A 16854-nucleotide genomic window follows, 5' to 3' on the forward strand; every position below is an offset into this window, starting at 1 on the left:
GGGCTAGATCATGTTCTAGTGAAATTTAATTTAACCGTCCCTTCCCCGCCCCCATCTCCCCGCGCCGGTCGATCAAATGCTCCTCTGCACCCTCTGGCGGCCGCAGCTCTCTTAGAGAAGGGCACGCACCTGTTCCGGCTTCTCTGTCGGACAGCCAAAATAAAGACGCCTCAAACGTCCCGGCACAGCTCAACCACCGAGTCAAGGTCACCGAGGACAGAAATCCTAACAACGAATCCCTGGCGCTGCCTGCTCCGGGTGATAACTGACTGGGCAGAAAAGATGCCAGGTCTCCTGGATTCCATTTACTCCACATGGTTCTCAGGGTGGTCTTTGAGCCTGCGCTCACCAAGGTTTTGTTTTGAATACACGATGTCCCACTGACCCTCTCAGCTCTTTCTTCCTAGTATGACCTACGTGACTACTCTTTAAATACCTGCCATGCAGTGGCGTTGAGAAATGGCTATGCAAACACTAGACTGCTCATGCAATCCCTGGAATCTAGTACTCGGCAGCTTAGTGACAGCAAAGGCAGTAGTAATAGGTAGTAATAGGTAACTGCTAGTCTTATACCCTTATGCAAGGGCTACAGGCTTGAAACGGTCAACTAGATTGTGTGTTTGTGTGTGTGTGGTGGGGTGCTGTTGGTTTAGTTTTTCTAGTCTATCAGTCTTATTTTTTTCTTTTTTTTAACTTTAGTCTTCATTGCAAAGCACCTCTTGCAAACATCCCTCCTTTACTTCCAGGTCAGTGCTAGGTTACCCCAAATAACTCCTTCCAAGAAGAGCAGTACAGAGCTCTTGGTTGTCTCAGGTGCACTAAAGCATCTGCTTACAGGCTGTAATCAACTGCTACATGTTAGAACCTCAACATTCACTCTCAGTAGCTAACTTTTCAGAATTTGCACCCCAAGTAATTTACATCAGAAGTAAAGACACAAATATTACTTGTCTGGCAACTACCACAGTAATCATTGTTACAGGCAAGAATATTAATATTATGGGAACAAGTGAATATATAAGGGAATACTTTGTACACTTTATACAATATTTTATAAATCCCAAATTATTTCAATAAAAAGTTTCTTAAGGGAAAAAAAGATGTAAAAATAAAGATTCGTAGTCAGTGATCCTCTCCAAGTGACACAAAAACAGTGCTTTCAGGACTCTCACTGTTCTCACCCAATAGAAGAATTTTCTACACTATCTCCTATTCCAACCACTTTTTTTTTTCCCTGCTGACCCTGAGGGGGTCAAGTGTAGAAGTTAGCAGAGCAGTTCTACTTCCTGAGTTTTTGCTGAGATGTAGTAATTTAGGGTGAACATTTCTCTTTACCCTTGTGTAAAATGGGAATATTAGAAGATGATCTGTGAGTGATCTGGGAGCTGCATGCACAACAGGTTATCTGCACAAGCTAAGTTCGTATGTTAAAGAGATTTATAGTTCACTAGTGTTTCTCCCAGTCATATATCTTTTACCTCTACAGTATATTTTTTTAAGATTTTTTTTTATGTGGACCATTTTTAGTCTTTATTGAATTTGTTACAGTATTGCTTCTGTTTTTATTTTTTTGGCCCCAAGCCATGTGAGATCTTAGCTCCCAAACCAGGGATCAAACCCACACCCCCTGCATTGGAAGACGAAGTCTTAAACCCTGGATCGCCTGGAAAGTCTCTACAGTACTTTTTTTAATGCTGATTTTTATATTTGAACACAGTGTCTCCATTCCCCTGGAATCAGTTATAAGGCTTCATTAAGGTCTAAACAGTCCACTTTTTGTTTTTAGGAATACTCATAGTTATGTGACACCCTGCTGTCCCTTTTTCTGGATTGTTCCGGCCAAAAAGAATGGATATTCAGGATCAGCAAGGTACTTTCAAGTCTCCCTTTCCCAATGCTCAGCTTTGTCCTCTTGCCCCGACTCCTCATCCATCTCAAGCCACATGGTGAGAAAACAAACAAGATTGGTCTTCGCCATATTCTCCATGCTGCTCATGGTGGTCAAGCAGTGCCCTGTTCTTAGTAACAGTAGGTAAATCTCAAACATCCTCTCTAAATGTTCCCAAATGTTCTACTCCTGCTTAGTAACCAACAGCAGTGAGAATTGGAATGGGGAGAAAATGTGTAATGTTAGTTTTAGGGTTGACCAGTGCAGCTTGGGGAATGCCATGTACTACTCCTGGCAATAACGCTTTTTCCTGCAGCACTTGGCACTGATATTATGACATTATTGCCACAAAATGGTCAATGTAGCCTTGGTCTTCAGGACAATTCCAAGTTCCAAAGAAGAGCTAACTCATGAGAATTTCCTAAGGCCCATTCCTACAGCCTATGCCTGGCAAGATGTGCTGCATTCAAACATTCCAGACTATTTATACACTCCCTGAACTAGCACCCATTTTAGCATCTCATGTCGGGAAACAGCCAACTCCATAAAGCTAGCCTCAAATGACATTAATAAGAGTTATCTCATTGATCATAAGCTCTCTAGTCATTAGACAAATAAATAAACACTGACCAGCCAGAATGAGGGCTTCCCAGGTGGCTCAGTTGGTATCTTCAATAACAATGTGGGAGACCTGGGTTTGATTCCTGGGTTGGGCAGATACCCTGGAGAAAGGAACGGCTACTTACTCCAGGATTCTGGCCAGGAGAATTCCATGGACTGTATAGCCAATGGGGGTCACAAAGAGTCGGATACCACTGAGCAATTTTCACAACCAGAATGAGAAAAATTACTGATATAAGGCCACTCAGGCTACAAGAAACATTTTTTTTTAATCACTATGCAACTTTACCTTCAAGAAAAATGGGGAGAATTATGGCTCTTACTTCGACCTGTAGACCACTTAAAGTAGAAAACCTGAGAGATGTTGGGGGACTCATTAAAGGTAAATAAATCTAACAAACCCCTGCCTAGAGACTAAAGTAGCCCTTCACAACACTACTGGTAAGCTAGTTCTTAGCTGAGCTTACTAACCTCTATGTGGAGTGCACAGAAATCTCTGAAAGATCTGAACGTAATAGTTACCCTCCTAATGAATCAACACATTACCATTTCCTATCCTATGGACCACTTAAAATTTTTCTATGAGCGTTTCTTAGATCTTCTCTCCTTTTCTAGGCAGTATGATGTCAGTCCTCCACCCGTGCTCTTGAGAGAGCTACCCCTGATTACTGAGTATAAAGATGAGGAATGAAAGTCTCTTGCAAATATTATGTACCGAGGGCCAAAAGGAATATCCTTTTGTAGATTTTATTTTTATTTTTGTAGCTTTTTAAAAAGTAGCACAAAACTAAATGTCCCAGTGAGCTTCGGGACTCGGAAAACGGATAATGACATTGGCCAGTGGGGTACAGACAGTGAAGATGAGTAAGGAAGTGAAGCTACTATCCTGCTCTGTTTTGTTCATCCCTTGCAGTAAAGTCAGAGAACAGTCCCACTGCCAGTGCGACCACACTCCGCTACAAAAAGCTCCACCACTACAATGCCAAGAGGCCAGGAATTACTTTAATATTTTTTTTAAAAAAGTTTTAAATGGCAACACAACCAAAAGTTGGTACATCACAGAAACGGAGGGCTTTGCAGGCAACACTGATTGGGAAGAGCAAAACACTTGGTTGGTGAAAAAAAAGGAAACTAAATTATATACAATAGTAGCTAAAGGGTAATATTGAAAAACAGTCTTACTCACTGTGACTCAAGATTTTACTTGCCATTATCTATTGCTTATTTATTCAAGGTTGTAAATAATACTTATATAGAGACATAGAGATGTGTAAAAATGAAACATCGTGAAAAAAATACAATTTTTCAATTTCATATGAAACTCAAAGTATAAGTTTTGTCCAATATGGAATGTACCTACATTTGTTTACATTAGGGCTCTAAAATTCATTTAAAAATTGTTTTTTTGTTGTTTTTAAAAAAGAAAACAGCTGACCCACCACGCAAGTCTGCTGTGTAGCTTGTCTGCTCAAAATGAGCATTTTTCAGGTGAGGTCTGTGTTCTCTGCCCAAGGTCTACTAGGGTTTCTTAGTTGTACTGGCCCGATCGTGGAAAGAGTTTCCATGAAGAGTCGATGGCAGCATCTGGATGAGGGACAGTCTGGGTCATGGGACAGGGGTAGAGAAGAGAGGTAAGAGCCCAGATCCTTATGAAGGATGACATTCAGTTGTTATATTTTAAGGGGTACCCGATGGCTTTTTCCAGGCACTCAACTAACGAGCCAGCAGAAAGAAAATCCCTCTCGACTTCTACAAATTTGATGTAGATGGATTTGGGGGACACACCAGGATCCACAATACAGTTCTGAGACAAAAACCCATTTATACCAACCCAATCCTTGCTGAAGGTTTTGGTATTTGCTTGGAAATGTAAAAACAAGCATTGCTGCAGAGTCCTGACCTCAGCGATCCCGAGGTAGCAATAGATAATTCGAGTGGGTTCTATCTCCACCTGCAGTGAGGCTTGTGCTGAAAGGGTTTCCAAGTCAACCCGGCCCTCCTTTCCAGGGTCCAGGGTACGTCGCTCCACATGGGGGGAGGGAGGCCTCTCAATACACTCCTCGTAGCCAATGGCATAGAGACCCGGGCTTTTGGGAATGCCTCCTGGCAATAAATACTGAACCACATTCCCACCAGTTGGTTTTGAGTGGGCGATGGGGATCCAGTCAATTTCCATGTGCAGCTCCAGGCACCTGGCTTCGCTAATAGTGATCTCCAGAAATTTGTAGTATACATTCTTCCAGTTCATTTTCTGCACTCGGGTCATGATGATCCGGCCCTCAGGTTTCTCAGAATTGAAGTACTCCCGGAGTCGCTTGCCAAGGGGCACCTGGGAGCTGATCTCAGCGTAATGGTAACGGATATCCTCTTTCCAGCGGGTGTTGTAACCGATTCCAAAAATGGCCAGTTTATTAGAAAGGTGAAGCCTTGAAAAGTCTGTCCAGCTCTGAAACAGTTCCCATTTCAACTGTACTGACTCCAAAATTTGTACGATATTCTGCATGATGTCTCTTTTCCTAGAAAGAGAGATAAAAGTCAGATTCCTCAGGTGTCTAGATGTCCGACAGAACTTTCTGCAATGGTAGAAATGTTCTGTGTCTGTGCTGTCCAGTATGTTAGCCATTGCACTGATATGTGGCTACTGTGAGTGAGGTATTAAGTTCTTAATTAACTTAAAATTACATTTAAATAGCCACAGATGGCTAGTGGCTACCACATTGGACTATGCAGGTCCAGGTAATCATAGTATTAAAATCTGAGACATGCTTACCCCTAGGAAGTTTCTAGGAACTAGTGATGAACTGCTTTCCATTATTCTATAGTCTAGTTGTATTACACTTAGTAACTATTGATACATAAGACCCTAGGATTTCAGAAACTCAAGAATAATGTGTGGTGTGTGTGTGTGTATAATAGTGCATATGATGGCCTTTAGACCTATCAAAATTAGGTGAAGATTGCTGTATTCAGAAAGGTAATCAGAATCACTTAAAAGAATGAACAGATTAATTTCTAACCTGGAAATTCTGAAAGTTAAATAAGTTTGGCCCATACATGCTGGCCATAGGAAAACATGAAATTGATTATGACTATTGATCTGAATTCTCCAAACCAGGCTTCAGCAGTACGTGAGCCGTGAACTTCCAGATGTTCAACCTGGATTTAGAAAAGTCAGAGGAACCAGAGATCAAACTGCCAACATCCTTTGGATCATCAAAAAAGCAAGAGTTCCAGAAAAACATCTACATTTGCTTTATTGACTATGCCAAAGCCTTTGACTGTGTGGATCACAACAAACTGTGGAAAATTCTTCAACGGATGGGAACACCAGACCACCTGACCTGCCTCCTGAGAAATCTGTATGCAGGTCAAGAAGCAACAGTTAGAACTGGGCATGGAACAACAGACTGGTTCCAAACAGGGAAAGGAGTACATCAAGGCTGTATGTTATCATCCTGTTTATTTAACTTATATGCAGAGTACATCATGAGAAATGCCAGGATGGATGAAGCACAAGCTGGAATCAAGATTGCTGGGAGAAATATCAATAACCTCAGATACACAGATGACACCACCCTTATGGCAGAAAGTGAAGAAGAACTAAAGAGTTTCTTGATGAAAGTGAAAGAAGAGAGTGACAAAGTTGGCTTAAAACTCAACATTCAGAAAACTAAGATCATGGCATCTGGTCCCATCACTTCATGGGAAATAGATGAGGAAACAGTGGAAAACAGTGTCAGACTTTATTTTTTTGGGCTCCAGAATCACTGCAGATGGTGACTGCAGCCATGAAATTAAAAGACGCTTGCTCCTTCAAAGAAAAGCTATGACCAACCTAAACAGCATATTAAAAAGCAGAAACATTACATTACCAACAAAGTTCCATCTAGTCAAAGCTATGATTTTTCCAGTAGTCATGTATGGATGTGAGAGTTGGACTATAAAGAAAGCTGAGCGCCAAAGAATTGATGCTTTTAAAGTGTGGTGTTGGAGAAGACTCTTAAGAGTCCCTTGAACTGCAAGGAGATCCAACCAGTCCATCCTAAAGGAGATCAGTCCTGGGTGTTCATTGGAAGGACTGATACTGAAGCTGAAACTCCAATACTTTGGTCACCTGACGCGAAGAACCAGCTCATCAGAAAAGACCCTGATGCTGGGAAAGATTGAAGGGAGGAGGAGAGGGGGATGACAGAGGATGAGGTGGTTGGATGGCATCACCGACGCAATGGATGTGAGTCTGAGTAAGCTCTGGGAGCTGGTGATGGACAGGGAGGCCTGGCATGCTGCAGTCCATGGGGTCACAAAGAGTTAGACACGACTAAGCGACTGAACTGAACTGATCTGATTCAAAAACATGAAAAAAGGCTATTTTCCTCTATTTGTCTAAAATACATTACTACTCCCAAATTTAAAAGAACAGTTTAGCACAGAATTAAGATCTGAGAATTCAGATGGAAAAGTTTCATTACTAAGCTTCTATTTTAAGAAAGAAAAATTCCAGATAATGAATTGAGATTGTCCTAAAATATATTTTTATAAAGGGAAGCAAAAGCATAGAAATTATTTCAGTTTTGATTTGGACAGTTAACAGAATAAGACAAAGTGCATGGAAATTCTTGTTTCACATGCTGCTTAATTCAAGTAATTCCAACTGACACTTCATAAATGACTTATATAGATAATGAAGATATTTGTTTCTCAGGGCACAACTCTGATATCAGAAGACTGAAGTTTGTTAAATGGCAACTCGGCAGCAAACAATCACAGGTTTAAACTACAAAAGTACTCAACTACCACACTCACATATAATCAAATGCAGGCAAGATAAGAGGGTGTAATGGTGGTTTGTGAACAGCTTCTTGGTAGAAGACAGATTGTACACTTTCCTCTTAAATTCTCAAACCTTCTAGAAGAGCTTTTGCAACAAACTGGGGGATCTTCCACATAGCCATTCTCTTACTTTCCTTTACTTTCTTTTCAAGCTGACAAAGAGCGAATGTCTTGTTGTCAGTTTCTTGGTCCAGTGACTGTCCTGGACTCACCCTCTGCACTTTAGTTTGTCTAGAAAGCTACTCAAGTACTTGAGTGACCATGCAGATGAAATCACTGCATTTCTGGGGACTGTTCCTCTTCTCAGAGTGCACAAAGGCACTCAGTCACTTTGTTAATAATGTTGAGGATGTGGTGTCTGTGAGGCTAAGATATAGGACCATGTTTCTGCACGGGTCGATGCTTTAAAAAAGAAATCATTGTTCAACGCTATCATTCTTCCTTGTCCTCTTTTAAAATATTTTACTGATCTCAAGGAAGATTGGGCTAAGGAGGTGGGATGGAGGGCAGAGACTTTTGTCTGTTCTGTTCACTGCCGTACCCCAGTGCCTGACATACAGTAGGTATTTGATGAATAAGTGATGACTCTTCTTCCTGGGTAAAGGATGGTATAATTGACTGGTGTAAAAGAATCCATCAGTTAGTTCAGGTGAATTCCATCTAAACTTAAGAGTGAAAAAATCCAGTGCCCAAATGAAGTTATCATATTTGGCATTGTCACAGCCCTAAGTCAGCAATAAGGAACAGTTCTTAGGAAACTGGTACACTGGGAAATGAGTCGCCTCTTAGGACCCACTCACTCTGTAAGCTGAATCTTGGAGAAGAGGCAGCCATGCTGGACATTTCTGCAGAGTCTGCCAGTTTCCTGCCCCAGTGATCTGATCTCAGCCTGAAGTTCCCTGGGCTCAAGCCTCAGACCAGCTTTTGACAGCTGTGGAACACAGCGAGAACTAGACCCAGCTATTTAAACAGTTCCTGAGAACTGTCCGCTGTATTTCTGAAGTTCCAACTGGGAAAAGTTCAGGGGGATCTGAGACTGGTGACACCAATTCTGTGAAGCTTGAGTTCATTTCCAGTTACATCAGTTGGCCTACCATGTAGTTCCTAAGAACTTACTTTTTGATTCCCAAAATGGAATGTTATAATCTGGGGTCCCTAACTTCTGGGAGCTAACGCCTAATGATCTGAAGTGGAGCTGATGCAATAGTAATAGAAATAAGGTACACAGTAAATATAATGCGCTTGAATCATCCCAAAACCATCCTGTACATCCTGGTCCGTGGAAGAATTATCTTCCACAAGACTGGTCCCTGGTGCCAAAAAGGTTGGGGACAGCTGTAATTTAAGTGTTCCTCTGGCCCCACTATCATTTCACTTAACCCCAGACAATCTCTGGGCCCTGCACCTTATCTCTGTATCATATTTAAACATCCAAGTGCCATATCCACACAAATACATAAACACACTTATTTTCATATATCTCTTTCTTCTCGTCATACACAAAATTCTCAGCATTTCTGGATTAAGCCCTGGGAAACTTGGGCAAGAAGATGAAGAAGAAGGAGACACGCTCCCTCGGCGGCACAGCAAGCAGGTCCTTTACTGTCTGGGCCACCAGGGGAGGCCCTACCTTTCACAGCACGTCTAATTACAGCAAGACTTTTGACATTAAACTTAGGTAGTTACGCTTTTTAGAAACGGGGGACATCTACTTACTGTGCTTCTTCAGAAGACTCTTGTTTTATTTTTAATGTTCTCTTTGTGACAGGTATTTCATCTGAAAAACAGAGGTTTTGGAAACATTATATTTTCCTAAGTGGTGACATGTATTTATGTAGATGAGTAGCTGTAAGTTTACTGTTTGTTCCATAATTTCCAATGTGAGAACTTAATTCTAGTGTCTAACACTGTCCAATGTCAGACTTATAGATGTAACTCATATATAATGAGATGCATACATTTATATGCAAGATCAGAAACCAGCTCTACGAGTATAAAATTCTTCAAGGTCACTAGTGGATTTCTAGCTAGGAGCTTAAAGCTTAATTTCATGGCAAACATGATTTTTAAAGGAATGAGAATGAAAATCATTCTCTTCTATTTAGATTTTCTATGTAGGTTTTATAGAGCAATTATTCTCCCCCAGCCCAATATCAGGATCAATATGCTCTACATGTTATTTTTTTTGTCCCAAAGGTTTGGGTGACTTAACTCTCTCCGGCAAAACCAGAGTTACAGGATGCCAAAGTAATTGAGACCTTAGAACTGTTTTGAAATTAAGAGGCAGTGATCACTTAGCATCTGCCCTTTTTATTCTTCCAGTAATCAATTCTCTTACATAGTGTTAGTCTTATGATATAACCACTTTTTTCGCTCCTTCTCTTTTTCAATATTTGAGAGGTTTTTTTTTGTTTTTTTTTTTTTAGAAACAGCATTTGCAAGAAATACTGGGTCAGTCAAAAAGTTCTTTCGGGTTTTCCATACCATTTTATGAAACAATCCAAATGCATCTTTTGGCCAACTCAATACTAGCATTTAATCCTTTTTCTTTTGAATCAGCATTTCTCTGTCATAGGAGATCTGTAAAACAGTGCCCGTGGGCTTTTGTCTTAAGCTGGGGAGGTATATTTATAGAGTCAATTCTACTTATCCTTCCTTGGGGGCTGCCTGAGTGCTTCACTAGAGTAAGAACATTCACTTACAAGTGAGCACTCATTACACAACTTGCTATGAATGTACAAAGGCTGCAGCAGACACTTGATTAGTACTGGCAAATTATGAAAACTGAAACCAGAACATTTATTGCAAAAAAAAAAACCCAATCCAACTACATATATATACTCTCTTAATTAGTCCATACAAGTTTAGATTTGCTGGCCAAGAGTTTTATTTTCCATTTTTAATGTGAAGATAGTGAATAAATCACTCCAGCTATTGTTGGGATGTGAGCCTTTAAGAAGTTGGAAGGAGTATGATCCCTGATGAAGTTCAATTATCAGCTCCTTTCAAACCAAGGTTTTCCTTCATTTATTGTTCAGACTGAAGCCTGGGAAGGGACCTTTGCCAAATTACAAACAGGGGTGGGGGAAAATTATTGGGGATAATGGAAGGAAATGACAGTTATATCTATACCAGCTGAGCCAGGAGTCAATACTCTTAGCAGTCATCTTAGAACACAGAGGTGCAGGGTATTTTTAATTGTATAGCCTGTCACTGAGCTTCCCGCTGCAGCCCAGCATCAGGAATTCTTCTGTGTCTTTAGGGACTTTGTGGAACCCCAGGCACCAGGCGCCAGCTGGCAGTCTAAGGCTAATCGAAGGATCCCCAAGTCGCCCCAGACAGACACTGGCTACATGTGCTGTGCTATCAGTGGGAATGGTAAAAGAAGGCGTTACAGATGTGAAACACCTGAGCACATGTGAAGATAGGTACAGACACATACACACACACACCACAAGTATCACAGATACTGGCTTTCTTACCCAATTCCTGATCTGTGGGGTAGCCATGGAGATCCTGACTGTGGTTTCCCCAGTCCTCCTGTGAATACTCCTCCATAGTGCTGCCATCTGACTCCAGCTCCTGGTACAAGCCACTACTGTTAATAAGTACAGGCTGGCAGGGCTGAGCATCCCATCCTCCCTGACCAAACACCTGTTCCAACTGTTCAAATGTGTAACTGCTCTTTCTTTTCCCAACACCATGTTCTTTCACCCGACTGTAACACCTGCGAAGGGTCTAAGACACAAAGTCTTTTGTTATTCCTTTAAAGCTGTACTTCCTCTTCCAGGTACGGACCACAGATATTAATTACTATTAGACAGACACGGACAGACAAACACAGACACATTGTTACAGGAATGCTAGATTTTAAATTCATTATTATATTAGAAAAAAATGACTAATTTAGCATTTACTCAAACATGTTATAATTCAAACAATTATTTCGCAATTAATTATCCATTAAACAACAAGAAACATTACAACATTATTGCATGTATCCCATACACATATTTTTATACCCCCACCCCCATTTTAAAAGAATAAGGAAAAAAAAAAAAGAAAACAAGAAATACCAGCCAGCCAATAGGATGCACACCTGCCACAGAAAAGGAAGAGCTGCTGTTGTGCCCAGAATTTGGAAAAAGTGAGGGGAGGGAGGACAGAAAGAAGAATTTCCCAAAGCAAAGAATGTACCCTTCCTTACTCTTGATTAAGAAAGAATATAGGGTAAACACAATTGCCTAAACGAATTAGCTAGTAAAACAAATTACTTACATAGTCCATACTCCTTACTAACTCACTCTGACTTTGGGGCAGTTGCTAGAATTGAATTTAAAAGAGATCAAATCAATAACGCTACAGATGCTGTCTCAATCGTCAAGAAACAAGACACTGATACCAACATCTAAAAATCAGCCAATGACAATACTAGCCTATTCTACCAACTCAAACTGCCAAACACCAACAAGAGATGCCAATCATTTCTTCTGGGGTGGGGGTCACAGAAAGTGAGGTGGAAGGGTGTTATTTCACTTCTTTTTCTGCTTCGTGGTACAGAGCAAATAACATATCCTTATGCAAGTCCACAGATAAAACCTGTATAATTTTATTACCTTGCACAACCCTTCAACCTGCTTCATGGTCTTCTAATGCATATTTCTGATAATTAACCCAGTTTCCTTAGTTTAATGGTATATCTTATGCTATCTTACATGATATTTCAAAAGATAAGTCAAGGGTTTAGTCCCAGGCCTTGCGCCTCAGTTCCAAATTTAGTTTAATTATATTCATTCTCTGTCCCATCTCTGCCTCCTTTCGATCCTTTTAATCTCCTTTCTACTTTACTAGGTTTTACTCATGAGACTTTTCACAGCAGACAAGACTCTTTTTCTCCAAATGCTTTCAAACTCAACTGTGCCAAACCAGCTTACCTTAGACTTAATTTACACACATCAGCCAGACTGTAAATTTCTCCTGAATGTGAGATGACTTTCCATAAGCCAATACCTCACCTACTCTCGCCAAAATAAAACAACTCTGAATAATCTTTATGGAGCCTCCTCGAAAGTTCAGTACCGTTAAATCTCAGTTGACAAACTACAGGAAGACACTCTGTCAAACACTGCAGATCTCTCCCTTGAGGCCAGAAATCCAGACAGGCAAAGGGAATAATAAACACAAGACACACATGACGATCTTCCTCCGACACAGAGCAGCGATTAAGAGTCGTCCACCCTGAAACCAGCCAGCCTGTCCCCTGCATGAGCACCTGCCTCACTCTTCCTTTCTGGAGATTTCTTTTGGTGCCTGAAAGGATGCCTTAAAGAAGTGAGGTTTCTGATCATACACTCTTTAAAAGTGTTCCTTCTTCCTCTTTGTAAAGGATACTCACAAGTACATAACACATAACTTTCTGGAACAAATCGGAAATGAACCTGGGAAATGTGTCATGGGCAACTCTACAAATGGGAGGGGACAAATGCCTCCAGCTGACTTCACGTGACTTTCTATACCCCATTACCCAGCACCCTCTGCCCTCCTTTCGGGAACTGGAATTTGAATTGCAAACATCTCCTGCCAATTTATTTTTATCTCACAATGTCTACTTTCTGCCTCCAGGAACACCCCAACCGCTCTTTTCAGCTCCTCCAAGGACCGTAAATGGAGAGTCCCAGCCTTGTCCCTCTCACCCTTCCAAGGCCATAAATGGAGATGGAAACCACACCACTCAGCGCTCACTACTTGCTGGCTGCCTGGAGCACAGCTCTCCACACACAAAGAACCCCCACGGATCTGTCACTTAGGGCCACTTCGGAAGTCAGGGAGCGAAATTAACACTCCTCTGAAGGAACGTGCCACACTTAGATGTGACCAAGGCGTGAGCAAAGCGACCAATCTTTGACACTACATTTGGTGGGAAACTACAGAGAAGATTTACTTTCTTTGAAACCATCAAATCGAGCTTAACATTTCACTTCTTCTGTATATGAATAAGGAAACCAGCAGTATTTAAGGGTTCTAGATATGGAAGAACAGTCAGATGATATATTTTATATTCCATCAAAAAAAGGTCTAACAGATCCTGTCACCTCTTACTCTGCAGTGTAATTTTGAAATATAGTAGTGTAATATGCTGAAATGTAAAATATCTGTTAGGCGTCTGAATGAAAAATGTTTGGTGACATCTAAATCCATAAGATGGGAATTTGATGTATCGAAACAATGTTAAAAAGATTTCCAACTCTCTGGAGACATAAATATACAAAAGAGGTACGTTCTGGGTTCAGTAAAGACCACAGATCCAAGCAGAGGCTGTTTAAATAGCATATATCAACTGAGATAGAAAACAAAGAAAGAAACATTAGCTTGACTGCTACTCTAACAAACATTGGGATTTAGATAAGCGAGAGGGACTTTAGAAATGCATAAAAAGGACATATGGAGGCCTTCCAATTCTTATCATTCGTAATAAACCAGAAAAGGTTACACTTTCCATACTCTAAATGATTAACCAAAGCACAAAGTCTGTATGTCTGTAACAACAGTCCTCAATAAACCAACTAAACATCTACTGTGCATCTTAGATTAGATAATGCTATGGTATCTAGGAAAAACTTGCCTCCCATTTTGGAAAGCTGTACCAAGCCCAACAAGAACCTCAATTCCGCTTCCTTCGAGAACCATTTCCTGTTCTGCAGAGAAACCTTGTTTCCCTTCCTTTCTTCCTTTATCTCACCCATCTTACAAATTTATAGTCACTTGGCTCTAGCATTTTTCAAAAAATTAAGACCTCAGAGAGGAAAGAATTTGCTTAAAATTATTAAAAGACTATTCTATTCACAATGAAGAAGAAGAACACTTCCTTTATTGTTAGAAATGTACACGGTAAATCTCTATTACTGTCTCCCCCAGGAGTTATGAGATAATACTATATCCTGAGTGAAGTCACATGGATAGAAGTCAAGAAAACCTGGATAGAAGAACTAAAACAACTTGACCATGTGGTCGGATCAGAGAAATCCAAAGGTATCTGATTCAGAAGAACTCCCAAGTGAATGCTTGATACATCCACCATGTCGAGTGTTCAATGACTAGAAAAGAAAACCAGAGAGAAGATGTCCCATTACCAAAGCAGGGAGAAAAAATCAGAAGGCTGACAACTGACAACTCATAGACAGAGGGAAGGTTTTGCCAAAGTTTAAGATTACAGTGAGAGGAAATGAGAGAATAAAAGATGACATTCATTGTGGATGAATGTAAGGGGAGTCTGGGGGGTGGGAAGCAGGGCAGGTAAACAAAGGCAGGAGCTTTAAGATTGGCAGGATTGGGGGTTTGACGGCAGCAATGCAGAGAGAGACCCAGGGTTACAGTACACGTAACATTAAATACAGTGCACAATGCAGCTATCTTGCCAAAGTAAGTAAATCCAGTATTGGGCTGTATAAGCAGAGGAATCACATGTAAGCTATGGAGGTGGCTCTTCCTCTCTATTCAGCACCGGTGAGGCCACAGCTGGAACACAGCATTCAGTTCTGGGCATCGAACCAGCTACAAGAGAGGGAAATTGCAGAGTTCAGAAAAGGGCAAATAAAATAATGAAAGGCTTGGAAAATAAGATCTTTAAGTAGGGCCAGTGGTTTCATCAAAGCCCTTCCTGACATTATATAAGCTACTGTGGGGGTCAAAAAGTAAGGTTTCTTTTTATTTCAGTGTCCTCCAATTCCTCCTTTGGCTTTCAGGAAGAGGGAAGAATAGAACTCTTCCCTGGTATGGCAGAGTAGGAAGCAAGCTCAATAAATTACATGGGCATACGCCACCTAATTCTGCTACTGGCTCCATCATTTTCTCAAAATGTGCCCCATTTCATACAATCATAAAATCATCACCATGACAAAACCACTGTTCTAACAGAACTGTCTATAACTGGAACAGGGTATATAACAGGGAGGAACAGAGATAAGGCATAATTGCCATACAATGTTTTGTTTAGAAAACACTGGCATGATCAGTCTAAGATGTCAGATGAAAAATAGTCAAATTGCAGGGAGGACAGCTTAGTTGTAACAGCAGGAAACAATGTTATAAGAAAAAACAAGCAGTGAAACAGATTTTCAAACGTGGTTGTCAAATTAGCCATACTAGAAATGGCTTACAGTTTATCTTAACCCTCTGCCAACTAAATATGATAAATTTAAGACTCTTTAACCCAAATGATTAAATAAAGGATACACTTATTTGGAAACAAAGTCTTAAAAATCACATACTATATTTCCACAAGCAATAGCTGAAATTACACTAGGTGCAAATCTCTAGTGATTGTTTATAAAAAGTGATAAAAACAATACTTCAGCCTAAGCTGATGTGTACTGTAAAGCAAAAGAAACAGATCTATCATCTTTTAAACTAAAGCCGCTGCTTTACTGTGTTACAATTAGTTGCTCTTAAATTAATTGAGGCAACAGAACAATACTGAGTTTATTTCAATATTTCTAAGAAAGGTTCAGTTTAATTTTCTTACTGTGAGCACAAAGGTGGTGGGGGGAAGCTTGAAATGGCAAATAACTGTAAAAACATTTCTGCACACAGTAAAAGGAACATTAAGAATATAGCATAAATTTATATATATATATATGTGTGTATATATATATATATAGACAGAATTGTAACTAATGATGAGGAAATCAGTTAAAGCAAAATCCATCTAAGGTCAGTGTAATTTTTACTATCTATTTTCTTAGGTTTTCTGTACGTTAAAATTTGGCAAATTGACTTGCCAATCACCTAATCCTTCAAATCAACCTAAGTCATTTAAAACCAACCAATCAACCAAAAACCCCAACAAAAGAAAACCAAAAAACACAGCACTTGTTTTACACTCCCTGGTTCTTAGCACTACAGAAGATCTGGCAAGTGAGAAATCTTGACTCTCAAGACGCCCTTTTCCTCTCTAGAGCAGAGGTGCTGTTTTGGGTCCTGGATCCCCTCCCCAGAAGAATATCTGTACAAAACTGTTCTATACAATGTCAAGGGGAACCTGGACTCCCTGAAGAGCTCACACAAGAACCCTGGGTTAAGAAACTGCTCTATGCCACGTGGTTTTTTTTTTTTCTTCCACAAAAGAATATATAACATATTAGTCAGAAATTCTAAAATAAGGTAGACTTAGTCTGTGTCTTACGTTTTACAAGAGAGGCTGAAGGCTGGGACCAATTCAAATACAATTTCCCCAGCTTTCTCAGAATCCTACTCATTTAGATAAAGCAGCCTTACTACTTTCTTTAAGAGGTAAATTAGCAAAATTCCCATTTCTTGAAAAAAAACAATTTCTATAGGTAAGAGCATACAAAGGTATCAACTTACTCTTCACAAAAATATAGCACTTTTTTCCTACCTACTGGGAAAGAAATGTTTTTCTGTAGTGGCAATGAAACAGTAATAAATGATTCATAAGTTATGTTATCTGTTCGAGCAGTATCACAAAGTACTTGATCATTCACTATCTGATTAACATA

At 40.2% G+C, this 16854-nt stretch overlaps 1 protein-coding gene and 1 long non-coding RNA gene across 8 annotated transcripts in view; one reads left to right on the forward strand and one right to left on the reverse strand.

Moving 5' to 3' along the window:
• Positions 1-469: 469 nt before the first annotated feature.
• LOC136169526 (uncharacterized) lies at positions 470-6737 on the forward strand. Its single transcript, XR_010663417.1, has 3 exons — positions 470-544; positions 1787-1870; positions 5625-6737. It is a non-coding gene; the product is annotated as an uncharacterized lncRNA (long non-coding RNA).
• The window catches only part of MSANTD2 (Myb/SANT DNA binding domain containing 2), a 31523-nt gene continuing 18158 nt past the window's right edge, over positions 3490-16854 (reverse strand). Inside the window, exons 3-6 of one of the 7 annotated variants that reach the window (XM_065937313.1) lie at positions 14801-14890; positions 10822-10921; positions 9056-9116; positions 3490-5025 (exon numbers count right to left, since the gene is read on the reverse strand). In XM_065937313.1, coding sequence (XP_065793385.1) covers positions 4173-5025; positions 9056-9116; positions 10822-10897 — 990 coding nt within the window. In that variant the 5' untranslated portion in view covers positions 10898-10921; positions 14801-14890 and the 3' untranslated portion in view covers positions 3490-4172. Of the gene's footprint in view, positions 5026-9055; positions 9117-10821; positions 11078-14754; positions 14891-16854 lie in introns of those variants that run through there. The other 6 variants (XM_065937311.1, XM_065937312.1, XM_065937316.1 and 3 more) reach the window with 6 other exon arrangements.

This window comes from Muntiacus reevesi, chromosome 5 (assembly GCF_963930625.1).
Source record: "Muntiacus reevesi chromosome 5, mMunRee1.1, whole genome shotgun sequence".
Lineage (NCBI taxonomy): Eukaryota > Metazoa > Chordata > Mammalia > Artiodactyla > Cervidae > Muntiacus > Muntiacus reevesi.